At 38.8% G+C, this 18,457-nt stretch overlaps 1 protein-coding gene across 3 annotated transcripts in view; it reads right to left on the reverse strand.

Annotated features, from left to right (window-relative positions):
* The window catches only part of LOC122557277 (phosphatidylinositol-binding clathrin assembly protein), a 158,999-nt gene that overhangs the window by 79,473 nt on the left and 61,069 nt on the right, over positions 1 to 18,457 (reverse strand). For all 3 annotated transcript variants that reach the window (XM_087991996.1, XM_087991997.1, XM_087991995.1), the window contains exons 6-9: positions 17,579 to 17,690; positions 4,090 to 4,196; positions 3,884 to 3,925; positions 22 to 107 (exon numbers count right to left, since the gene is read on the reverse strand). In XM_087991996.1, the coding sequence (XP_087848122.1) occupies positions 22 to 107; positions 3,884 to 3,925; positions 4,090 to 4,196; positions 17,579 to 17,690 (347 nt within the window). The remainder of the gene's footprint in view (positions 1 to 21; positions 108 to 3,883; positions 3,926 to 4,089; positions 4,197 to 17,578; positions 17,691 to 18,457) is intronic.

An 18,457-nucleotide genomic window follows, 5' to 3' on the forward strand; every position in this document is an offset into this window, starting at 1 on the left:
TGTTTATTGTTACAATTTCACCTGTTTACTGCAGAGAATTCTTTTGTTTTTTTTCCTTCTAAGGAAGCCAAATGCTGTTCCAATGCTTCAAGCAGACTGCTTGGTGCCTGTAGTGGTAATTCAGGAAAACAAATAATTAGTTTCAGTAGTAGAAAGCACCTAACCCCTTTTAAGAAAATCCACAAAATTTCAATCTATGACATGTAGCATCTTGGGGGCAGGACCATGGCTCAGTTGTTAGCACTGCTGCCTCAGTGCCAGGGACCCAGGTTCATTTACACATTCTCCCTTTGTCTGAGTGGGTTCCTCAGAGTGCTTCAGTTTCCTCCCACAGTCCAAAGATGTGCAGGTTAGGCGAATTGGCCATACTAAATTGCCCACAGTATTCAGGGATGAGCGTGTTTGGTGCATTGGTCAGAAGTAAATGTAGAATAATAGGGTCAGGGTGAGTTACTTTTTAGAAGGTTGGTGTAGATTTGTTCGGCCAAATGGCCCGTTTCCACACTGGAGGGATTCTATGATTTGTTGCCATTAATTCAGCACAAGGAATATCTGTAAGCTTACTCTAGTCTTCATTAATAAAATCTGGAAAAAGTTATCACAATACAGCCCGTAGTGTTGGGTAAGGGGTAAACGTAGGGGTATGGGTGGGTTGCGCTTCGGCGGGTCGGTGTGGACTTGTTGGGCCGAAGGGCCTGTTTCCACACTGTAATGTAATGTAATGTAATGTAATGTAATCACTTGCATTGAAACTGAAGAAAACGTGTTTTTTTTTAAAACCCATTTAAGCTCACTTCAAAAGGTTTGGCTTTCCCAGTAAAAGTTAATGATAACTTGGAGTGCAGCCATTTGCTGTTCCTAAAATAGTTACCTAATATTAGAAGATGAAAAATTATATTTGGAAGACAACAAATGCAGTAACCTGGGTTAATAAATAAAATAGTATTTCTCCAATAAACAAGGTGAAGCTCTAACAGCAACGGTTTCCCTGTTACTCCTGTTGAATAAAATCCCCCAACTAAATAGTATTAAACACTGATCTTAAAGATGTACTATATCTAACAAAACCTTAAGCAGCACAATTATGAAAATGGTTTGAGTTTTTCATCTAAGTGATTATTAAATACAAGATTTGTAAAATGATAACTATGGACAGCCTTATACTAAATTTCTATCTTAAAATGTGTTTAGGAAAAATGAACTGCACATTAACTATTTAACATTGGAGACTTGACTTTTAGCTTGTGGACCATAGATACCTTTGTGCATATAGGTGTAATTTTCACAAGGATGTATGGCATTTCACAGCACTGAATGGAAAAAAAAGAGTCAGCCTGGTAGTTGCATCACTGTTAAGCCTTGGAAAAGTGACAGGCTATGGATACAAAGTAATTCTCCAATCTCAGTTGCACCAACATGGGAAAGATAGAGCAGAAGTCAGAAAGTTGAGGAAAGTGAACCACCCACAAATGCTTGGCTGAAGACAAAGAAGAAAATAACTTAGATGCTCAAGGATGAAAATAAAAAAGATGAACTACAATCTAGAAAACTAATAAGTGTGTCAAGTAATATTAGACTAGTCATTTCAGGAAGTGTCAAATACATCAAATAAAAATACCTTCATTTCACAACATCTGCAACAGACATACTGTCTGATTTTCAAATTGGAGTTCAAAAGTGATCCCAAAACTTTATATTAGTCATTTACTATCATCAGAATGCAGGTTTGGCCAAAATATGCTTTTAAGTCCTTTTCCCCTTGCATTCCCACTACCACAAAATTGCAAAATAAAAATTCGCATACCTTCTCACATGAAACAATGTAAGCATTCTTTAGGATACTAAACTAATTTAAACCTGTAATTAGTATTTTACAAACAATACGATTACATCATTGGGCTGGCATCTTCAACTGGAAGAATATAATCTAATTACAAGTTCTTTGGAAGCAGGTTAATCATTTTGACTAATGGTGACTAAATTATGATGAAATGTGACTCAACTGAACCATTCTGCAAAGTAGATTTTTTAAAATGGCAATGTAGCAGTTGACGGTAACAGACAAATTCTCACTATTTCAGCAGTAATCAAATAGTGGTGGCTTTTGGGGGGGGGGGGGGGGGTGGAAGAGAGAGGCGGGTGACATGAAATCATCGAGGCCTTGTGTGGTAAGCTTGAATTTAAAAGCTTAATACAAACTATTATTTCAATGCTCAAGATTCAACTAGCATCATTTTATGTAGTAAATGCTCTAGAATAGGTTTACTTTTCTTACAGGAGACATGCAGGTTGGGTATAGACAAGTATCAAATATGTAGCATTCAAATAATACAGAAAGCAAGCTATTGTAGTTTTAGGTAACCAACAATTCTAATTCAATTTATATCCTAGATCAATAAGTTTTACAACTAGCACCCCTACCCCATAATCTATTTTAACATAGCTCCACTTCATATTGTAAATCAGCTTCCATAGAAACACAATCAGGACTTTTAAAATAAAAACAGTTCAGGAGGTACTTATAATCTGGAAAAAAAAGTGTAATAAAAACAGTGAATGTCTTGCTCACTTAATGCATGCAGTTTTGGAGCACAGATGAAACAACTGCCTTCAATGCAAAGACAACAAGCTGGTTTTTATAAAGGGAATAAAATTTAGAACAATTTTTCCCTACTAATGCCAAGATATTTTCACAAAGTCAGTTGTGATCCTCTGACATCTTTCCATAGGCTCATTTATGAGATTGTCTGGTTATCAACTGCTAGAAATAGTTGGTCATCATGAGACCAGCTATTGCCGAATCGGATTCATCCAATGTACACATACTTTCAAACGAGGATGACCAACTAGCAATTTAGCAGAATCGATGGTGAATATTTCCTCTTAAAAATCTAGCCAAGCTTGACCACCAATCTGTTTTAAGTTATCACAACTTGAAATTGTCACCCTTTGACTTGTACAGGGCAACACTCCAAACAAAGCAATTATGTGCAAGGCATATGAATCAACTAAATTTTGAATCATAACATGTGGTGTACTCTTAAATACATCTCAATGCTTAACACAGGAAATTGGGACTTATTGCCACTCTTCTTTTCTAACCTAATGTCATTGCTGGGACATTAAAACCAATAATGGAAAAACACATTATGCAAATTTTACATTGCCTATTACTAACTCCTGTGCTGATTTGTTTGACTGATGCACAATGAACATCACTCATTATCTTGTTTTAAGAATCAAGATAGAACTTGATTTTTTGGATAAAGAACAGAATGTCCTTGTGTTAGAAATCAGATCTCATGCACATTATGATTTAACCCACCTACATGAGTCAATAGTGCTAAAGTTTTCAGACATTTTACTTAAATATTTTGACCTGTTCAATCAGCAGCACACCTAGGACATTCTTGCTTTAACACAGAACTTGTATTTAAATCTCACTCAACTAATAATCATGTATTCTGATTGTAAGTACAGGAGGGAATAATCAAACATTTGAGATGAATGAAAGATTATAAAAGTAGCAATGCACATTCAATTCAGATGCTCTTTGGGCATTGCAGAAAATATTAAGCTGTCTGAGTTCAGTGTGCATTATTACCATTGCTTCCATCAAATCATTCTAAACCAGCATTCAGCAGGTTAATCTAGATCATGAAAATAAACAAATTCAAATACATTGATGAAGTTCCCTTCAAATCACATGGCAAAGGCTTGGCACTACTTCATACAATGCAATGTATACAGGCACAAAGCAGAGTTCACATAAAATATACATGTATAAATCATGTATACACAGAGACTCATGCACTCTGTAGGAAAGAAACTTAAAACCTCACGAGCTGGGAAATGGACAAAGCTAAATGATATGTACACTGACCTGAGTAAGATCTGGAATGTCACCCTGATCAATTCCAACTTGCTGTGTCAACAAAGAAAAAGTTCACATTACTTCATGCAGTGGCAAGTAAATAAAAAAAAGGGAAAGTGATTGCATGCTTACAGAATGTTTCATATACAGGAAAAAAAGAGGGGAAGTGGTGGGTTTGGGAGAAAGACTGCAGACAAGCATAAATGCATATTCACCTCCGCAGTTTTGAGAAATTCAGATAGCTTGGTCATTCTAGCCAGAAATTTTTTGTAGATGTCTAAGGCTTCTTTGCACTGATTTTTCTTCATATCAAAGTATTTCTCTGGAAGAAAGCAAACAAGATTTTAGTAAGTTTTCAAAATTATTAAAAAACATTTAAAATGCATTTAAGAATTTTCCATACCTGCTACTGTATTTGTTTTTAAAGCTGCTGTGGTCAGAGCCATTGCAATGCATGAAAACAGGAAATAAAATGAACCTAATTATATGCAATGTTTCTGTCAACATTGAGAAAAATGCCCACTATAAACATTCCAAAAATATAAATGGCATAATTTCTTCAGATTAAAACTTGATTTCGGTACTTTTCTGATAGCTTTTATTTACACAACAGATGGCAAATCACTCAATTTTGAAGATATTCAATACTACTGAAATAGTTTGAGCAGAACTTCCAAGCTTGTTATAAAAATCTTAAGGTGAATCACACTCTCCCTTTACCTACTCTCAACTAAGTAGTGATACACATTTTTATTTGACCCTGGTTCTAGCCAATTTAACATGGTTGTTCTTTTTCAAAATGGTTACACGAAGTAACTTGCGTAATGTTGTCATTCAAAATAAGAATATTAAGAGTACAGCATATAAGTGCAATAGCTAGTAGTATCATGTCTTTCCTTCCTTGAAATGTAATACTCAACTTTGCTTGGTGACTTAAAATACCAGTGGTTTGAAGCTTAAAATAAGTTGCTGTATACTATGAATCAAAGTAACAAAGGATCATCTCTGTTGGGTTATGTCTCATGGCTAACATGCCTCAGAGTCATGTTCACAATATCACTATCACAGCACATGACCAGAGGGTATAAAAAAGGTCTCACTCCATCTTACCTCAGATTACTACTTGAAACAAGACATTCTAGTGGAACAATACTCATCTCAGAATTAGAATGGTTATGGCACAGAAAGAAGCCATGATTTTGATATAGTGCCAGTCTCCTGCCTTTCCCCCCAGATCTTTGCACACCATTTCCATCCAAATACTTTCAAATGCCTCAACTAAATCTGCCACCATCACATTTCCAGGTAATGCAACCCATACCCTAACCAGTTGCTGTATCTAAAGAAAAAATCTTACATTACTCTTGCTTCCACTGCACATCACTTTAAATCAACGCCTTCTTGTTCAAATTTTTTTTTACAAGTGGGACAGCTCTTCCTTACTGTCCAGTTTGCTGATTTCAAAAAACCTCTGACTTCTCTCAGCCTTCTTCTCTCCAAGGAGAATACCCCCAACTTCAACTTATCCTCAAATGGAGTTTTCCATTCCTGGAACCATTCTTGTAAATCACTTCCACACCCTCCATTGCATTCGCATCTTTCCTATGATGTGGCACCCATAACCATACTTAATTCTCCATCTCAAGTCCAACATATACCTTGTGCAAGGAGATGTTGAACTTGTACTTTACGCTCTCACTAATAAAGCCAAGAATACCATACACTTTAGAAATTTCTTCCAACACCTGCCCTGTCACCTTTAAATGATCTGCACACATACACAGGTCCCCCTGCTCCTGCAACTTTTATAATTATACCTCTTATTTACAGTTGTCTTTCCATGTTCTTCCAACCAAAGTGCATTGCCTCATACTTCAGTATTGAGCCTCATTGGTCACCTGTCTGCCCTATCCACAAATATGCCAATTTCCTTTTAGACTTCCACATTGCCCTCCAAGTTTACAACTCTAAGTTTAGCGTCATCCATTGCAACCTAACAGCTTAATATTAACCCAGACACACATGTTACATAATATCTGAATTATTTAATACCATGATACCATTAATACCATGTGGGCAGCACGGTGGCACAGTGGTTAGCATTGCTGCCTCAGCGCCAGAGAACGGGTTCAATTCCCGCCTCAGGCGACTGACTGTGTGGAGTTTTCACGTTCTCCCAGTGTCTGCGTGGGTTTCCTCCGGGTGCTCCAGTTTCCTCCACAGACCAAAGATGTGCAGGTCAGGTGAATTGGCCATGCTAAATTGTCCGTAGTGTTAGGTAAGGGGTAAATGTAGGGGGTATGGGTGGGTTGCGCTTCGGCAGGGTGGTGTGGACTTGTTGGGCCGAAGGGCCTGTTAAGTAATCTGATACCCAGTACCAGTGTCTTATGTCAGAGGACTTTATCCTGCTATAGTAATCCTTATGTTAAAAAAAATTCTGCTAGAGGCAAAGTCACTAACCTGCACAAGGCTTAAACTGATTTTACTGCTAGTGAAAAGATACCAAATATGAGCAAACAGTCATCTTCACCTAAAGGTTTTACTCTACTCAACACGGAAAACTTTGGACATCTGACACCAAATAATTATACAGATATTTGATGTAGTAGAAACAAAAAGAAAGTGCTGGAAAAACCCAGGTTTAGCAGCATCTGTGAAGAGCTAAAGTTAACAGAGTTGAATCTGACTTCTTCAGAATGCAGAAAAGTTACAAGCAAGAGTAGGCTATTTGGCCCTTCGAACCTGCTATGCATTTGGTAAGATCGTGGCTTCTGCTTTGGCCTCTATTCCATTTTAAAGGTCATCGTCTGTAACCTCTGGCTTCACCTTTGACTAAAAACATTAACTCAGCTTTGAGCAGTTCAATGACTCACTCCACTTATCTCTGAATAAAATAATTCCCAAGACCAGTGTGGGAAAATTGGCACTTGGATAGCATCCATTTCTGCCTTATTGGAAACTTTAAGAAAATTACACCATACATCTCACTTCTGGAAAATTAATAAGGATCAGTGTCTTGCTTGATTATTTTTGCGCACTGTTAGTTAAATGCAAATATCCTTTTCTTCCCCCTCCGTAAATTTTGCAATTTTCTTGGCCAGTACCCGATCTTCAACTCATTACAGTTTATAATTCTTACATAAAATCTCACTAGCTTTGTGTTTATTCTTGGGATGTGGACTTAGTTATCCTTGAGGTGGCAATGTTGAGCTGCCTTCTTGAATCGCTGCAGTCCATTTGGCGTGGGAATTCCAGGAATTTTACCCAGTGATGGAAACATACCACTGTGTATTCACTAAGTCAGGGAATTTCCCAATTGTGCAACTCTTAATAGCAGTTATTTGTCCCACTTCGCTTCCAAGAACCTGAATTAGACAATGCCTCTTTCCTTATTCCCTTAGAAACATTGGTGCAAGAAATAATCTTGGATGCATTCTAAATAGCATTTGCAACTTTAGCCCCACATATTCTCTTGATATCAGTCTACTTTAGATTATTTAAAGGAACTTGCGGCATTGTTCCATTTTTACATGTCTCTAAACTACCAGCTGCCAAAAGCTTCCATTGCCAGTTAATAAAAGATGATCATGGTAAGGGGATGTTGATCAAGAATTGGGACGGTTTACAAAGCAGTGTAACAAAAAAATGTAGTAATAAAATTATTACTAAGCAGGATTTTTTCCATGACTCTGGCTTTCAGTGGCATGTTTAAAAATTGTAAAAATGATGCTGAGGAAAGTTTTTTGGTGTAAGATCAACTACTAGGTCAACTTCCCGATGTTGCATTATCTCAAAGCATACTTTCCACTAAAACACACCAGAGTTCAACCAGAGTTTCTATGATACTTGCCCACAAACAAGCAATGGCAAACCTCTAGTCTTTTTAAGGTCCTGGCAGAGGCTAAATTCACTACCATTCTTTTAAAATTTATTTGAAAAAGTTTTTAAATCTACTAGCTTTCCAAGTAGATTACTAAAATAAAGTGTTAACAATTACACTCATTCCATTTTGCAGGAGAGAATAAAGTTGCTAGACATATTTAGGAAAGGAGAATGGAGGGACAATTTTCCACAGGTCGCTTGAAGACCAAAAGAAACATCTATTCCATTTAAGCTAAAGTTAGGAACCTGTCCTTAGCAAGGTAATGGATGATGGATATTAAAAACTATTATGAATAAATTGAAGACACTATATAGAATCACTAGAGTGGAAGTAGACCATTTGGCCCAACAAGTCTACACAAACTCTCCGAAGAGCACCCCACCTAGACTCTACTGCCTACCCTATCCCTGTTACCCTGCATTTCCCATGGCTAAATCAACCTAACTTACACATCCCTGGACATTATGGGCAATTTAGTATGGCCAATCCATCTAATCTGCACATCTGGACTGAGGAAACCAAGAGCACCCGGAGGAAACTCCGCACACGGTTGCCCAAGGCCGGAATTGAACCCAGGTCCCTGGTACTGAGAGGCAGTAGTGCCAACCACTGAGCCACCCCAAAATTTCTATTCTACTTAAGATCAACCTGCATTCCATAGACTCCCCTAATGAATGTGGTCTTTCTGTTACAAAAATGACACCCTCTTCTTTCCACTGTGGTGTGCCATATGTTGCAGACAAATATAAAATGAATATTATGGCTACAAGCTAATCTATTTTAACACTATTCATTTTAAGCCAGACATGCTTTATGCAACTTCAGAGATTTAATCAGGTATGCATTGCTCAGCTGTATTTAAGTCGGTATGTATTTTTAAAGCCCTAATGTATAACTGTGGCTCCGAAGGATAATTCAGTAGTTTTATTTTTAAAAAAGTAAATTTTTAAACTTGCACATTTCTAGATCCACAAAGTGGTTTGTGACTGCATTAAAAATTCTTAAAAACATCGAAAGCTTCATGGAATGTGTTTGTTTTCAATTCAAAACAAAATTTACCTTTGCAGGGAGGCAAGCAGGAAAATTTTATGCAAGGTTTTATTTACCCTGAAATTAAATCTTCTATTTAAATATTGTAGATGTACATTAATGTAAGCAGAATAATACACAGACTTAAAATCAAGAATACCAGTTTTGACTGCAAACAGCAGAAAGAATCAGGTTTTCATTAACAAGATAAGCAGCATTCTCATCTTCATATATAAAATATGAATGTGTACAAAAACTAATCTTAACTAAATACACATCAAAAAGAATTTCATAGTCAGACTGGTGATCATTTAAAAATAATTTGTTTTTAGTTTGGATAACTAATTCTTCAGAAAGACAAATGGCAAATTATGTATTTACCCAGACTAGTTCCCAAGACTTGAACTTTATAACTTCTCTTCCTGAAGACATATGTGATATAAAAGCAAATAGCAAGAGTTTCTATAAATATTTAAATTAGGAAAAGGAATTAAAGTGAATGTGTAAAAAAAATGCAGTGTTGAGAGTTGAAGGAATCTCGATCTCAATCTAAATTTGCTTGTATTTAGCATTTAAGAATTAACTGAAATTTACAGTTTAAATTCAGGGGCCTAAGCAGGAATATACAAACTCTCTGCTATGGAACAGCTGCCAAATCAAGGAAACTAGTCCTAACAGTTGTTTGCTGCAAAGGAGATTCAACTAACATTTTAGTTTTAGAATATATAATTAAAACTGAATGGAGTGCTAGACATTTAGAAAGGTGAAGTAATTTGGTGAGGAGAAAGAGGTACTCCTTAGCTTTTCCTTTTCCTAATCTTGTAGGAATCTGTTCAGACTTTTAAGTATTCAATTTATAAGCAGTAAAGTAGAAGTTGATTGGTGAGTATGGGTAAGTAATACTAATTTCTACTCTAATCTCCAGTTTATAATAAGTAGTTCAAAAGTAAATTTTAAACTATGGTAGTATCAATCATATGAACACCCAATCTGGGGTACATGCAATATTGTGAACACTAAATATCAAATCAAGCATGTGCATGATTGTCAACAGATGCAGAAATTCAGGCCCCGGGTTTCAGAGTTGAGCAGATGCTGGAGTCATTTTGGGATGTATGGGGGCAGAGGAATACATCAATAGTATTTAGGGCAGTTGTCACAAAGATAGCAGCATCCAGGCAAATAAGGCACGGGTGACTAACAAGTAAACCAGACTGGTGGTGGAGTCTCCCAAAACCATGTTATTTGCCAATCAGTTTTCCATCTAGACACTGCATAAGTCAACCGTTCCTCAGAGGAATACTGTGCAAACCGAGCCTGTGACACCACAGGTGGCTCACCAGCAGCGGAGGGAAGACAGACAACTGGTATTGCAGTAGCAACAGGGTTTTCATTTGTTAGGGAATAAAAATATGCATTTCTGCAGGTGTAGATGTGAAGAAGGAATACCAGGTACATAAAATACTGTGACGCTCACTTAGCAGCAGAAGAGAGGATATTAAGTTAGAGGTGGAATTGGAATAAGGAATAAACACAAGCCAAAATCAGGGTTACATTGTATGTGAATGCATGGATTATAGCAAATAAAATTAACAAGCTGCAGGTGCATATTGCTGTAACAACGATTTAGTTCAAGCAATAACAAGGCTGGAGTGCTGGGGGAAAAAATAATAAGCACTACCACAGTTAGGCAGGAGTGTGGGGGAAAAAAAACCAAATAAACAGGAGATTTCACACAGCATTGTCTTTTGTGAAGGGCACTGCTTGTCACTGGCCAAAGAAAAAAATAGAAAAAAAAAAGACAAGGCTGGATGTTAAATATTCCTCAATGTAAGTGTGTGCAAGAAAGATAGGAAAAAGAAGAAAAGGAGCACAGATGGCAATATGGCTAAGAAGATAATTGGAGAGAATAACATACCACAGTGCTCAAGACCAGCTTTAAGTTGGCTACAACTGAGGGACAAAAAGTGCAATTACATTGCGAGGCTCGTTTTACCAGCCAACCAGCAGTGGCTATTAAGAAGAAAAATAACAAGGTGCAAACATTTTGAATAACTAGAGGAGAATTTTAATTATCCAACTATCCACTAGGATAATGATTGTGAGAAGGCAGAGAGTGGCAAGTGCATGCAGATTGTATTCAGGAGAATTTTCTATAGTAGATCTTTAGTCCGACATCTTTAGGAAGCATGGTAGCTCAGTGGTTAGCAGTGCTGCCTCACAGTACCAGAGACCCAGGTTCAATTCCTACCTCGGGTGACTGTGCAAACTCCACACACATTCTCCCAGTGTCTGATTTCTTCTGGTGTTCCAGTTTCCTCCCACAATCCAAGGATGTGCAGGTCAGTGAACTGGCCATGCTAAATTGTCTAGTGTTAAGTGCATTAGACAGAGGGAAATAGGTCTGTGTGGGTTACTCTTTGAAGGGTCGGTGTGGACTTGTTGGGCCAAGTGGCCCGATTTCCATACTACAGGGAATCTAATCTAAACAAAGGAGACACAACCAGACATGGTTCTTGAGAAAGTGAGCCAAGCAGATCAAATGCCAGTGGAAACAAAACATTTAGGAGAGAGTGATCATTGTATAAAACAAGGTTTAAAACAGTGGAAAAGAACAATCCAGAACATGAACCGGGGGAGTGCCGACTTCAACATCAGATAAAACAGAGCTGAGCCAAATAAACTGCAGCTAAAGACTGGCAGGAAAGTTATAGCTAAACAACAGGCTGCCTCAAGACATGGTTCAGGTATGGTCAAGTTATATTCCCTCAAAAAGGAACTATAGGGCAAGTAAATCCAAAGCTGCACGAAAAAAATACCAATTAAGATATTAAGTGGGGGCAGCACGGTGGCTCAGTGGTTAGCACTGCTGCTTTGCAGCGCCAGGGACCAGAGTTCAATTCCAGCCTCGGGTGACTGTCTGCATGGAGTTTGCACATGCTCCTAGTGTCTGCGTGGCTTTCCTCCAGGTGCTCCGGGTTGCTACCACACTCCAAAGATGTGCAGGTCAGGTGAATTGGCCATGCTAAATTGCCCATAGTGATAGGTGCACGAGTAGGGGAATGGGTCTGGATGGGTTGCTCTTTGGAGGCTCGGTGTGGATTTGCTGGGCCAAAGGGCCTGTTTCCGCACTGTAGGTAATCTAATCAATAAGAAGAAAAGGTATGCTCATGACGTGTTAAGTAGAAAATATAATGGAGAATCAAGCTGAATACGAAGTGTTCAGAAAGATGTAAAACAAATGAGATGAAAAGGGATCATGAAGAGAGACTGGAAGCTAACAAAAGTGAACCCCAAGTTTTTTTTTTTAAATAGGCATATTAGTAGGAGGAATGTGATATAAGGAGAAGCAGAGCCAATTAGGGACCAAAAGGAGGTTTACACAGAAGCAGAGGCACGGCTGAGGTATTGAATGAATATCTGCCTAGGAAGCAGATATTACGCAGGCAATGGTGACAGAGGAGGAAATTTAGTCACTAGGGGTCAAAAATTTATTAAAAAATGGTGGTGGTATCGGCTGGACCGTCTGTACTTAAACTCAGCAAGACACTGGTACCAGGACTGAAAAAAATCCATCTAAGGATGAAGGAAGTGAGTGGAAATTACAGACACCAGCCATAACTTTTCCCATCTTCTTTAGACTCGGAAATGATGCCAGAGGACTGGAGAATAGTAAACAGTATACGCTAGTTTAAAAAAAAAAGTGGAGGACAAGCCCAGCAGTTACAGGTCAATTTTTCTTCAGTGGTGGGGAAAATATTTAGAATCAATTATTCTGGACAGAATTACTCATGACCAAATTAGATTAAAGATAGTCAGCATTGTAGTAAGAGAAAATCAGGTTTAAATAACAATTGTTTAGAAAAGGTAGGTGCTGAGGAGGATGATGCTGCGATGTAGTGTACATTGGACTTCCAAACAGGTGTTTGATTCAGTGTCAAACAACAGACGACTTGTGAACAAAGTCAGTTTGTGGAATAAAAGGATGCTACCTACATGGATATAAAATCCACTGAATGATAGAAAAAACAGAAATAATTATTGAATGGTTTTCAGGCTGGAAGAAGGTCTGCTGTGGAGTTCCTGGAGGTGGATGCTGGGATCCTTTTCCCTGATGTATATTAAGGAGCTAGCCCTTGGTGCAAAGGGTATAACTTCCGAATCTGTGGATGATGCAAAATTTGGGAGCATTGTAAATTTGCGGAGGACAGTACAGAACCACAAAAAGGGCATTTGACAAGTTGGAGTGGAAAGATAGTGGCAGATATGTTCAATGCCGAGAAGTGTGAAGTGATAATGTTTGTGGAAGAACCATGGAGAGACAAAGATGAAAAGTATTACTCAAAAGCATGTGCAGGAGCCGAGATCTGTGTATACAAACATGAATTAATTATTAAAAAGGTGGCAGAGGCCGAGGGGTGGCAGATGGAGTTTAATTTACATAAATGCAAAGAGTTGCAAAATGCAAAGGCAAATCAGGGCAGGACTTGTACACTTAAAGGGTAGGGTCGTGGGGAGAGTTGCCGAACAAAGAGATCGTGGGTGCAGCTTCATAGTTCCTTGAAGGTGAAATTGCATGTTGACAAGGTTGTAAAGGTGGTGTTTGATATGCTGTCAGTTTTTGTCAGTGCATTGAGTATAAGAGTTAGGAAGTAATGTTGCAGCTGTACAGGACATTGGTTAGGCCACTTTTGGAATACTGCATTCAATTCTAGTCTCCTTGCTATGAAAGGATGTTGTGAAACTTGGAAAAGGGATCAGAAAAGACTTACAAAAGAATGCTGCCAGGGTTGAAGGATTTGAGCTATAGAGAGGGGCTGGGGCAATTTTCCCTGGAGCGGAGGTGGAGTGGTGACCTTAGAAGTTTATAAAATAATGATGGGCATGGATAGGGTGAGCAGCAGCCATGGTTTTATTCACAGGTTAGGGAGTCCAAAATTAGAGAGAGGGGGCATAGGTTTAAGGTGAGAAGGAAGAGATAGAAGAGGGACCCATAAGGGTAACCTTTTCATGCAGAGGATGGTGCATGTAAGGAATCAGCTGCCATAGAAAGTGGTAGAAGCTGGTACAATTACAACATTTAAAAGCCATTTGGATGGATACATGAATAGGAAGGGTTGAGAGAGATATGGGCTAAATGGGACTAGATTAATTTAGGATATCCAGTTGGCATGCTGTACAACTATGACTATGACATATGGAGACACCAGTTATTAAAATATGCAGTAGCAAACCTTTATTAATAGGAGTATAAGAGCAAGGAGGTTGTACTGAATTTGCCTAAGATGTGAGAGCACAGACAGAACATTGGAGAGAGAGGACAGAAGATGTTTACAAGTGTGATTCCAGAGATGAGAAACTTCATTATTGAAGACAGACTGGAGAAGTCATGATTGTTTTCCTTGGAGAAAATGTGAGGACTGCAGACGCTGAAGTGTCTGAGTCGAAAAGCATGGCGTTGATAAAACACAGCGGGTTAGGCAGCATCCAAGGAATAGGAAAATCAACATTTTGGGTTTCATTCATGACAAAGGGCTTATTCCCTAAACGTCGATTCTCCTGCTCCCTCTGATGATGCCTGACCTGCTGTGCTTTTCCAGTGCCACACTTTTGGATTTGGAGAGAAGGCCAAGAGGAGATTTGATTGCTTGTGACTTTGAAAATGTCAGTCTGAACCAAGTAGCTAGGAAGAAATTGCTCCCAGCTGTACAAAAGGAACAAGAATGTGAGGGCACAAGTTTAAAGTGACCTGAAGCAAATATGACAAAAAAAAAATCTTGTTTACGCACCAAGTAGTTAAGGTCTAAAATGCATTACCTGGAAATATGGTTCAAACAGGGCATTCAAGATTACACTGGATGATTATTTGAATAGTAACAAGATGATGTGCTATGGCACGGTCAGTGCTCACTGGGAGAGCCAATGCAGACAATGGGCTGAATGACCTCCTCTGGCATAACCATTCTGATTCAGGAAGTTATTAAAAAGAACAATGAGGCCTGGGTATCCTTGTACATTAATTGGCAGATACAGACGATTAGAAACACAAATGGAATGTTTGTCTTTATTGCTAAAGGAATTGAATGTAAAATTAGCAAATGGTCACTGCAGCTGGACAGTGTCTTGGTGAGAACACAAATTACTGCATCCAATATTAGGTTTGTAAAAGAAAAATAATTCCTTACAAGTAGCTCAGAGAAAGTCCCCTTGACTGCTTCCTGGGTTGAGAGGCTTATTTTATGAGTAGAGGTTAACAAGTTGGACCTATATCCTTTGGAGTAGAAAAATTGAATGTGGCCTTATTGAAAGATTAAAAACAAACTTGAGGGGAGTTAATAGGGTAGATACTGGAGGATACTTCCTTTTTGGGGGGGGGGGGGGGAAAGAGGGGGCAAGAGAGAGAAAGCTGACTAGAACTAGAAAACTCAGGTTAAGAACAAGAGGGTGTTCTTAAGATGAGGAAGATTTTTTTCAAGGGATTGTTAATTTATGGACCTGCCTTCCCCATGAGCAGTGGAGGCTGGGTCATTAAATTTATTCAAGGCTGAGCTAGATAGACATTTGATAAACTAAGGAATCAAGAGTTACAGACAAGAAGGTGTAATTGAGATCACTACCGGATCAGCCATTACTTATCAAAAAAAAGGAGCAGTCTTGAAGTGCCTGTTCCACTGCTTAAGTCCTATATTCCTAATATAAGGTTTATAATCATATATTCCCTAGAATATTGACTAAAGATTCAGGAATGATTGCTTAAATCAGCAGCAGTCTTTCCCCTCTGCAATTTCCCACCATTTTTGGAAGACTATGCTTGTGGATTGTCGAAAATGGCTAATCAACAAGAAATTCCAGGCCAGTTTTAATTAAAGGGAGCTACGCACAGGGGGAAAAAAAATGTTCAAAAGGGGGAAAAAGACTAAGAGCAGGAGAATTAAGTTAGAGCATTTATCTCCAGTGATACAATTTATACAGAAACCTAAATGGTCTCTTCCTGTATGGAGTCTATTATATAAATTCTCTGTTCCAATTCACACTTCCAACTGTGTCTCTATGTGTAGAGCAATAAGTAAACAGAGGATCTTATCTTGAGAAGAGCTGAACTGATGTAAAAACTCAAAACATATTTTGCACAATGGAGGTGAAATGGGGATTTCATTTGCTATGTGGCACAAATTAACAGTGCATAAACTGAAGATTTAAGTCAGTGCTTCTCTTTGGACAAGCTATGGGACAGCAGTCAGGAAATACCATAACTGTTTTATCAGAAAGGAAGTTAAGAATAGGCTGTCAAGGCATTTAAAAAAAAAACTTACAGCAAGTGTTCCTAAATAAAACAAATTAAAAAGATAGTCAAAGCAGAATTGTTACCCATACAGTGGATAACTTTACCTTTTGCATTTAAATGGAACAAATGGCGTGACTTGTCCAGTTACAACAGATATGGAATAAGCTGAATAAACCCAGTCTGCATGAAATACCTTACTAAAAGGACAGATTCAGTGCACTAAGTTGTGATCTATAACATTGTAACAAGTCAGAGTCAGATGTACAGTATGGAAACAGACCCTTCGGTCCAACCCGTCCATGCCGACCAGATATTCCAACCTAATCTTGTCCCACCTGCCAGCACCCAGCCCATATCCCTCCAAACCCTTCCTATTCATATACCCATCCAAATGCCTTTTAAAATATGTTGCAATTATACCAGCCTCCACCACATCCTCTGGCAGCTCATTCTCTCCACGTCCTACCCTCTGCGTGAAAACGTTGCCCCTTAGGTCTCTTTTATATCTTTCCCCTCTCCCTAAACCTATGCCCTCTAGTTCTGGACTACCCAACCCCAGGGAAAAGACATTGTCTATTTATCCAATCCATGCCCCTCAATTTTGTAAACCTCTATAAGGTTACCCCTCAGCCTCCAACATTCCAGGGAAAACAGCCCCAGCCTGTTCAGCCTCTCCCTATAGCTCAAATCCTCCAACCCTGGCAACATCCTTGTAAATATTTTCTGAACCCTTTCAAGTTTCACAACATCTTTCCGATAGGAAGGAGACCAGAATTGCATGCAACATTCCAACAGTGGCCTAACCAATGTCCTGTACAGCCGCAGCATGACCTCCCAACTCCTGTACTCAATCATGTGACCAATAAAAGGAAAGCATACAAAACGCCTTCTTCACTATACAATCTACCTGCGACACCACTTCAAGGAGCAACCTGCACTCCAGGATCCCCATGTTCAACAACACTCCCTATTAAGTGTACAAGTCCTGCTAAGATTTGCTTTCCCAAAATGCAGCACCTCACATTTATCTGAATTAAACTCCATCTGCCACTTCTCAGCCCATTGGCCCACCTGGTCCAGATCCTGTTGTAATCGGAGGTAGCCCTCTTTGCTGTCCACTACACCTCCAATTTTGGTGTCATGTGCAAACTTACTAACTGTACCTCTTATGCTTGCATCCAAATCATTTACGTAAATGACAAAAAGTAGGGGACCCAGCACCGATCCTTGTGGCACTCCACTGGTCACAGGCCTCCAGTCTGAAAAACAACCCTCCACCACGTCTTCTACCTTTGAGCCAGTTCTGTATCCAAATGGCTAATTCTCCCTATATTCCATGAGATCTAACCTTGCTAATCAGTCTCCCATGGGGAACTTTGTCGAAAGCCTTAGTGAAGTCCATATAGATCATATCTACTGCTCTGTCCTGGTCAATCCTCTTTGTTACTTCAAGTCTTCTGTTACAGGTCTTGTTCAAAGCCAAATCTCCCCTCAATTCATTGCTCACCCAGTAAGTTGATGATCCCTTCATTGTAGGCAGCAAAAAGCCTGATCGAATCTTTGAACAGTAGCATGAAGGCAGCATTTATTACTCCATTAGTTAGTTCATTGGGGTTTGCCTGTATCCAAAGAAAACAGAAACATTATGTTTAAAAAACCCAATGATTTAAAAATACAAATCATAAACTGAACCTTGATTTCAACATACGAAGTAGATGAAGTCTGAATCTTGCCTGATTAATGTGTCTGGAAAAGATAACTGCAAAGTTGTAGCTCTCTAACTGGAGCAGCTAGGTTGTTGCTACTCAAATTTGGATGTATGTCAGGAATTAAAACTTAAAAATATATTGTGCAGTTGATTGATAATCAAGTCACAACTAAGTCAGAAGAATTTCACCCAGAGAGTCAGTACAAGTCAGACTGAGTGTTTCCCTCAGGCAAATTCCTTTTTAATCTATCAGCACATAAATTAAAGCAAATGCTAAAAATTCAAGGATGCTGATACAGAGAATGTTATGCAAGTTAGCTCACTGAGCTTGAAGGTTTGTTTTTAGGCGCTTCATCACCAGCAAGGTAACATCAGTGAGCACCTATGGTGAAGCACTGGTGGTATGCCCTGCCTCTCTATTTATAGGTCTTCGTTTCTTAAGGTGGGTGATAACATTTCCAGTTTTTTTTCCCCAAGGCAAGGTAGATAGGGTCTAAATAGATTTGTTCATTGATGGAGTCTCACGAGTGTCTTTGTTTCACCTGTCCTAGGATGTGTGCTTTGTCCCAATGTGGTGCCCTTCTTTGTTTGTATAGAAACCAGTGATAGTGGCCATTTGGTGTTCATGTATCCTGGAGGCAAGTTTCTGCTAGTTTGTCAGATATAGTTTTTTTTAAA

This window comes from Chiloscyllium plagiosum, unplaced genomic scaffold (genome assembly GCF_037043375.1).
Source record: "Chiloscyllium plagiosum isolate Xiang-an unplaced genomic scaffold, Cpla_swu_hap1 HiC_scaffold_11, whole genome shotgun sequence".
Taxonomy (NCBI): Eukaryota; Metazoa; Chordata; class Chondrichthyes; order Orectolobiformes; family Hemiscylliidae; genus Chiloscyllium; species Chiloscyllium plagiosum.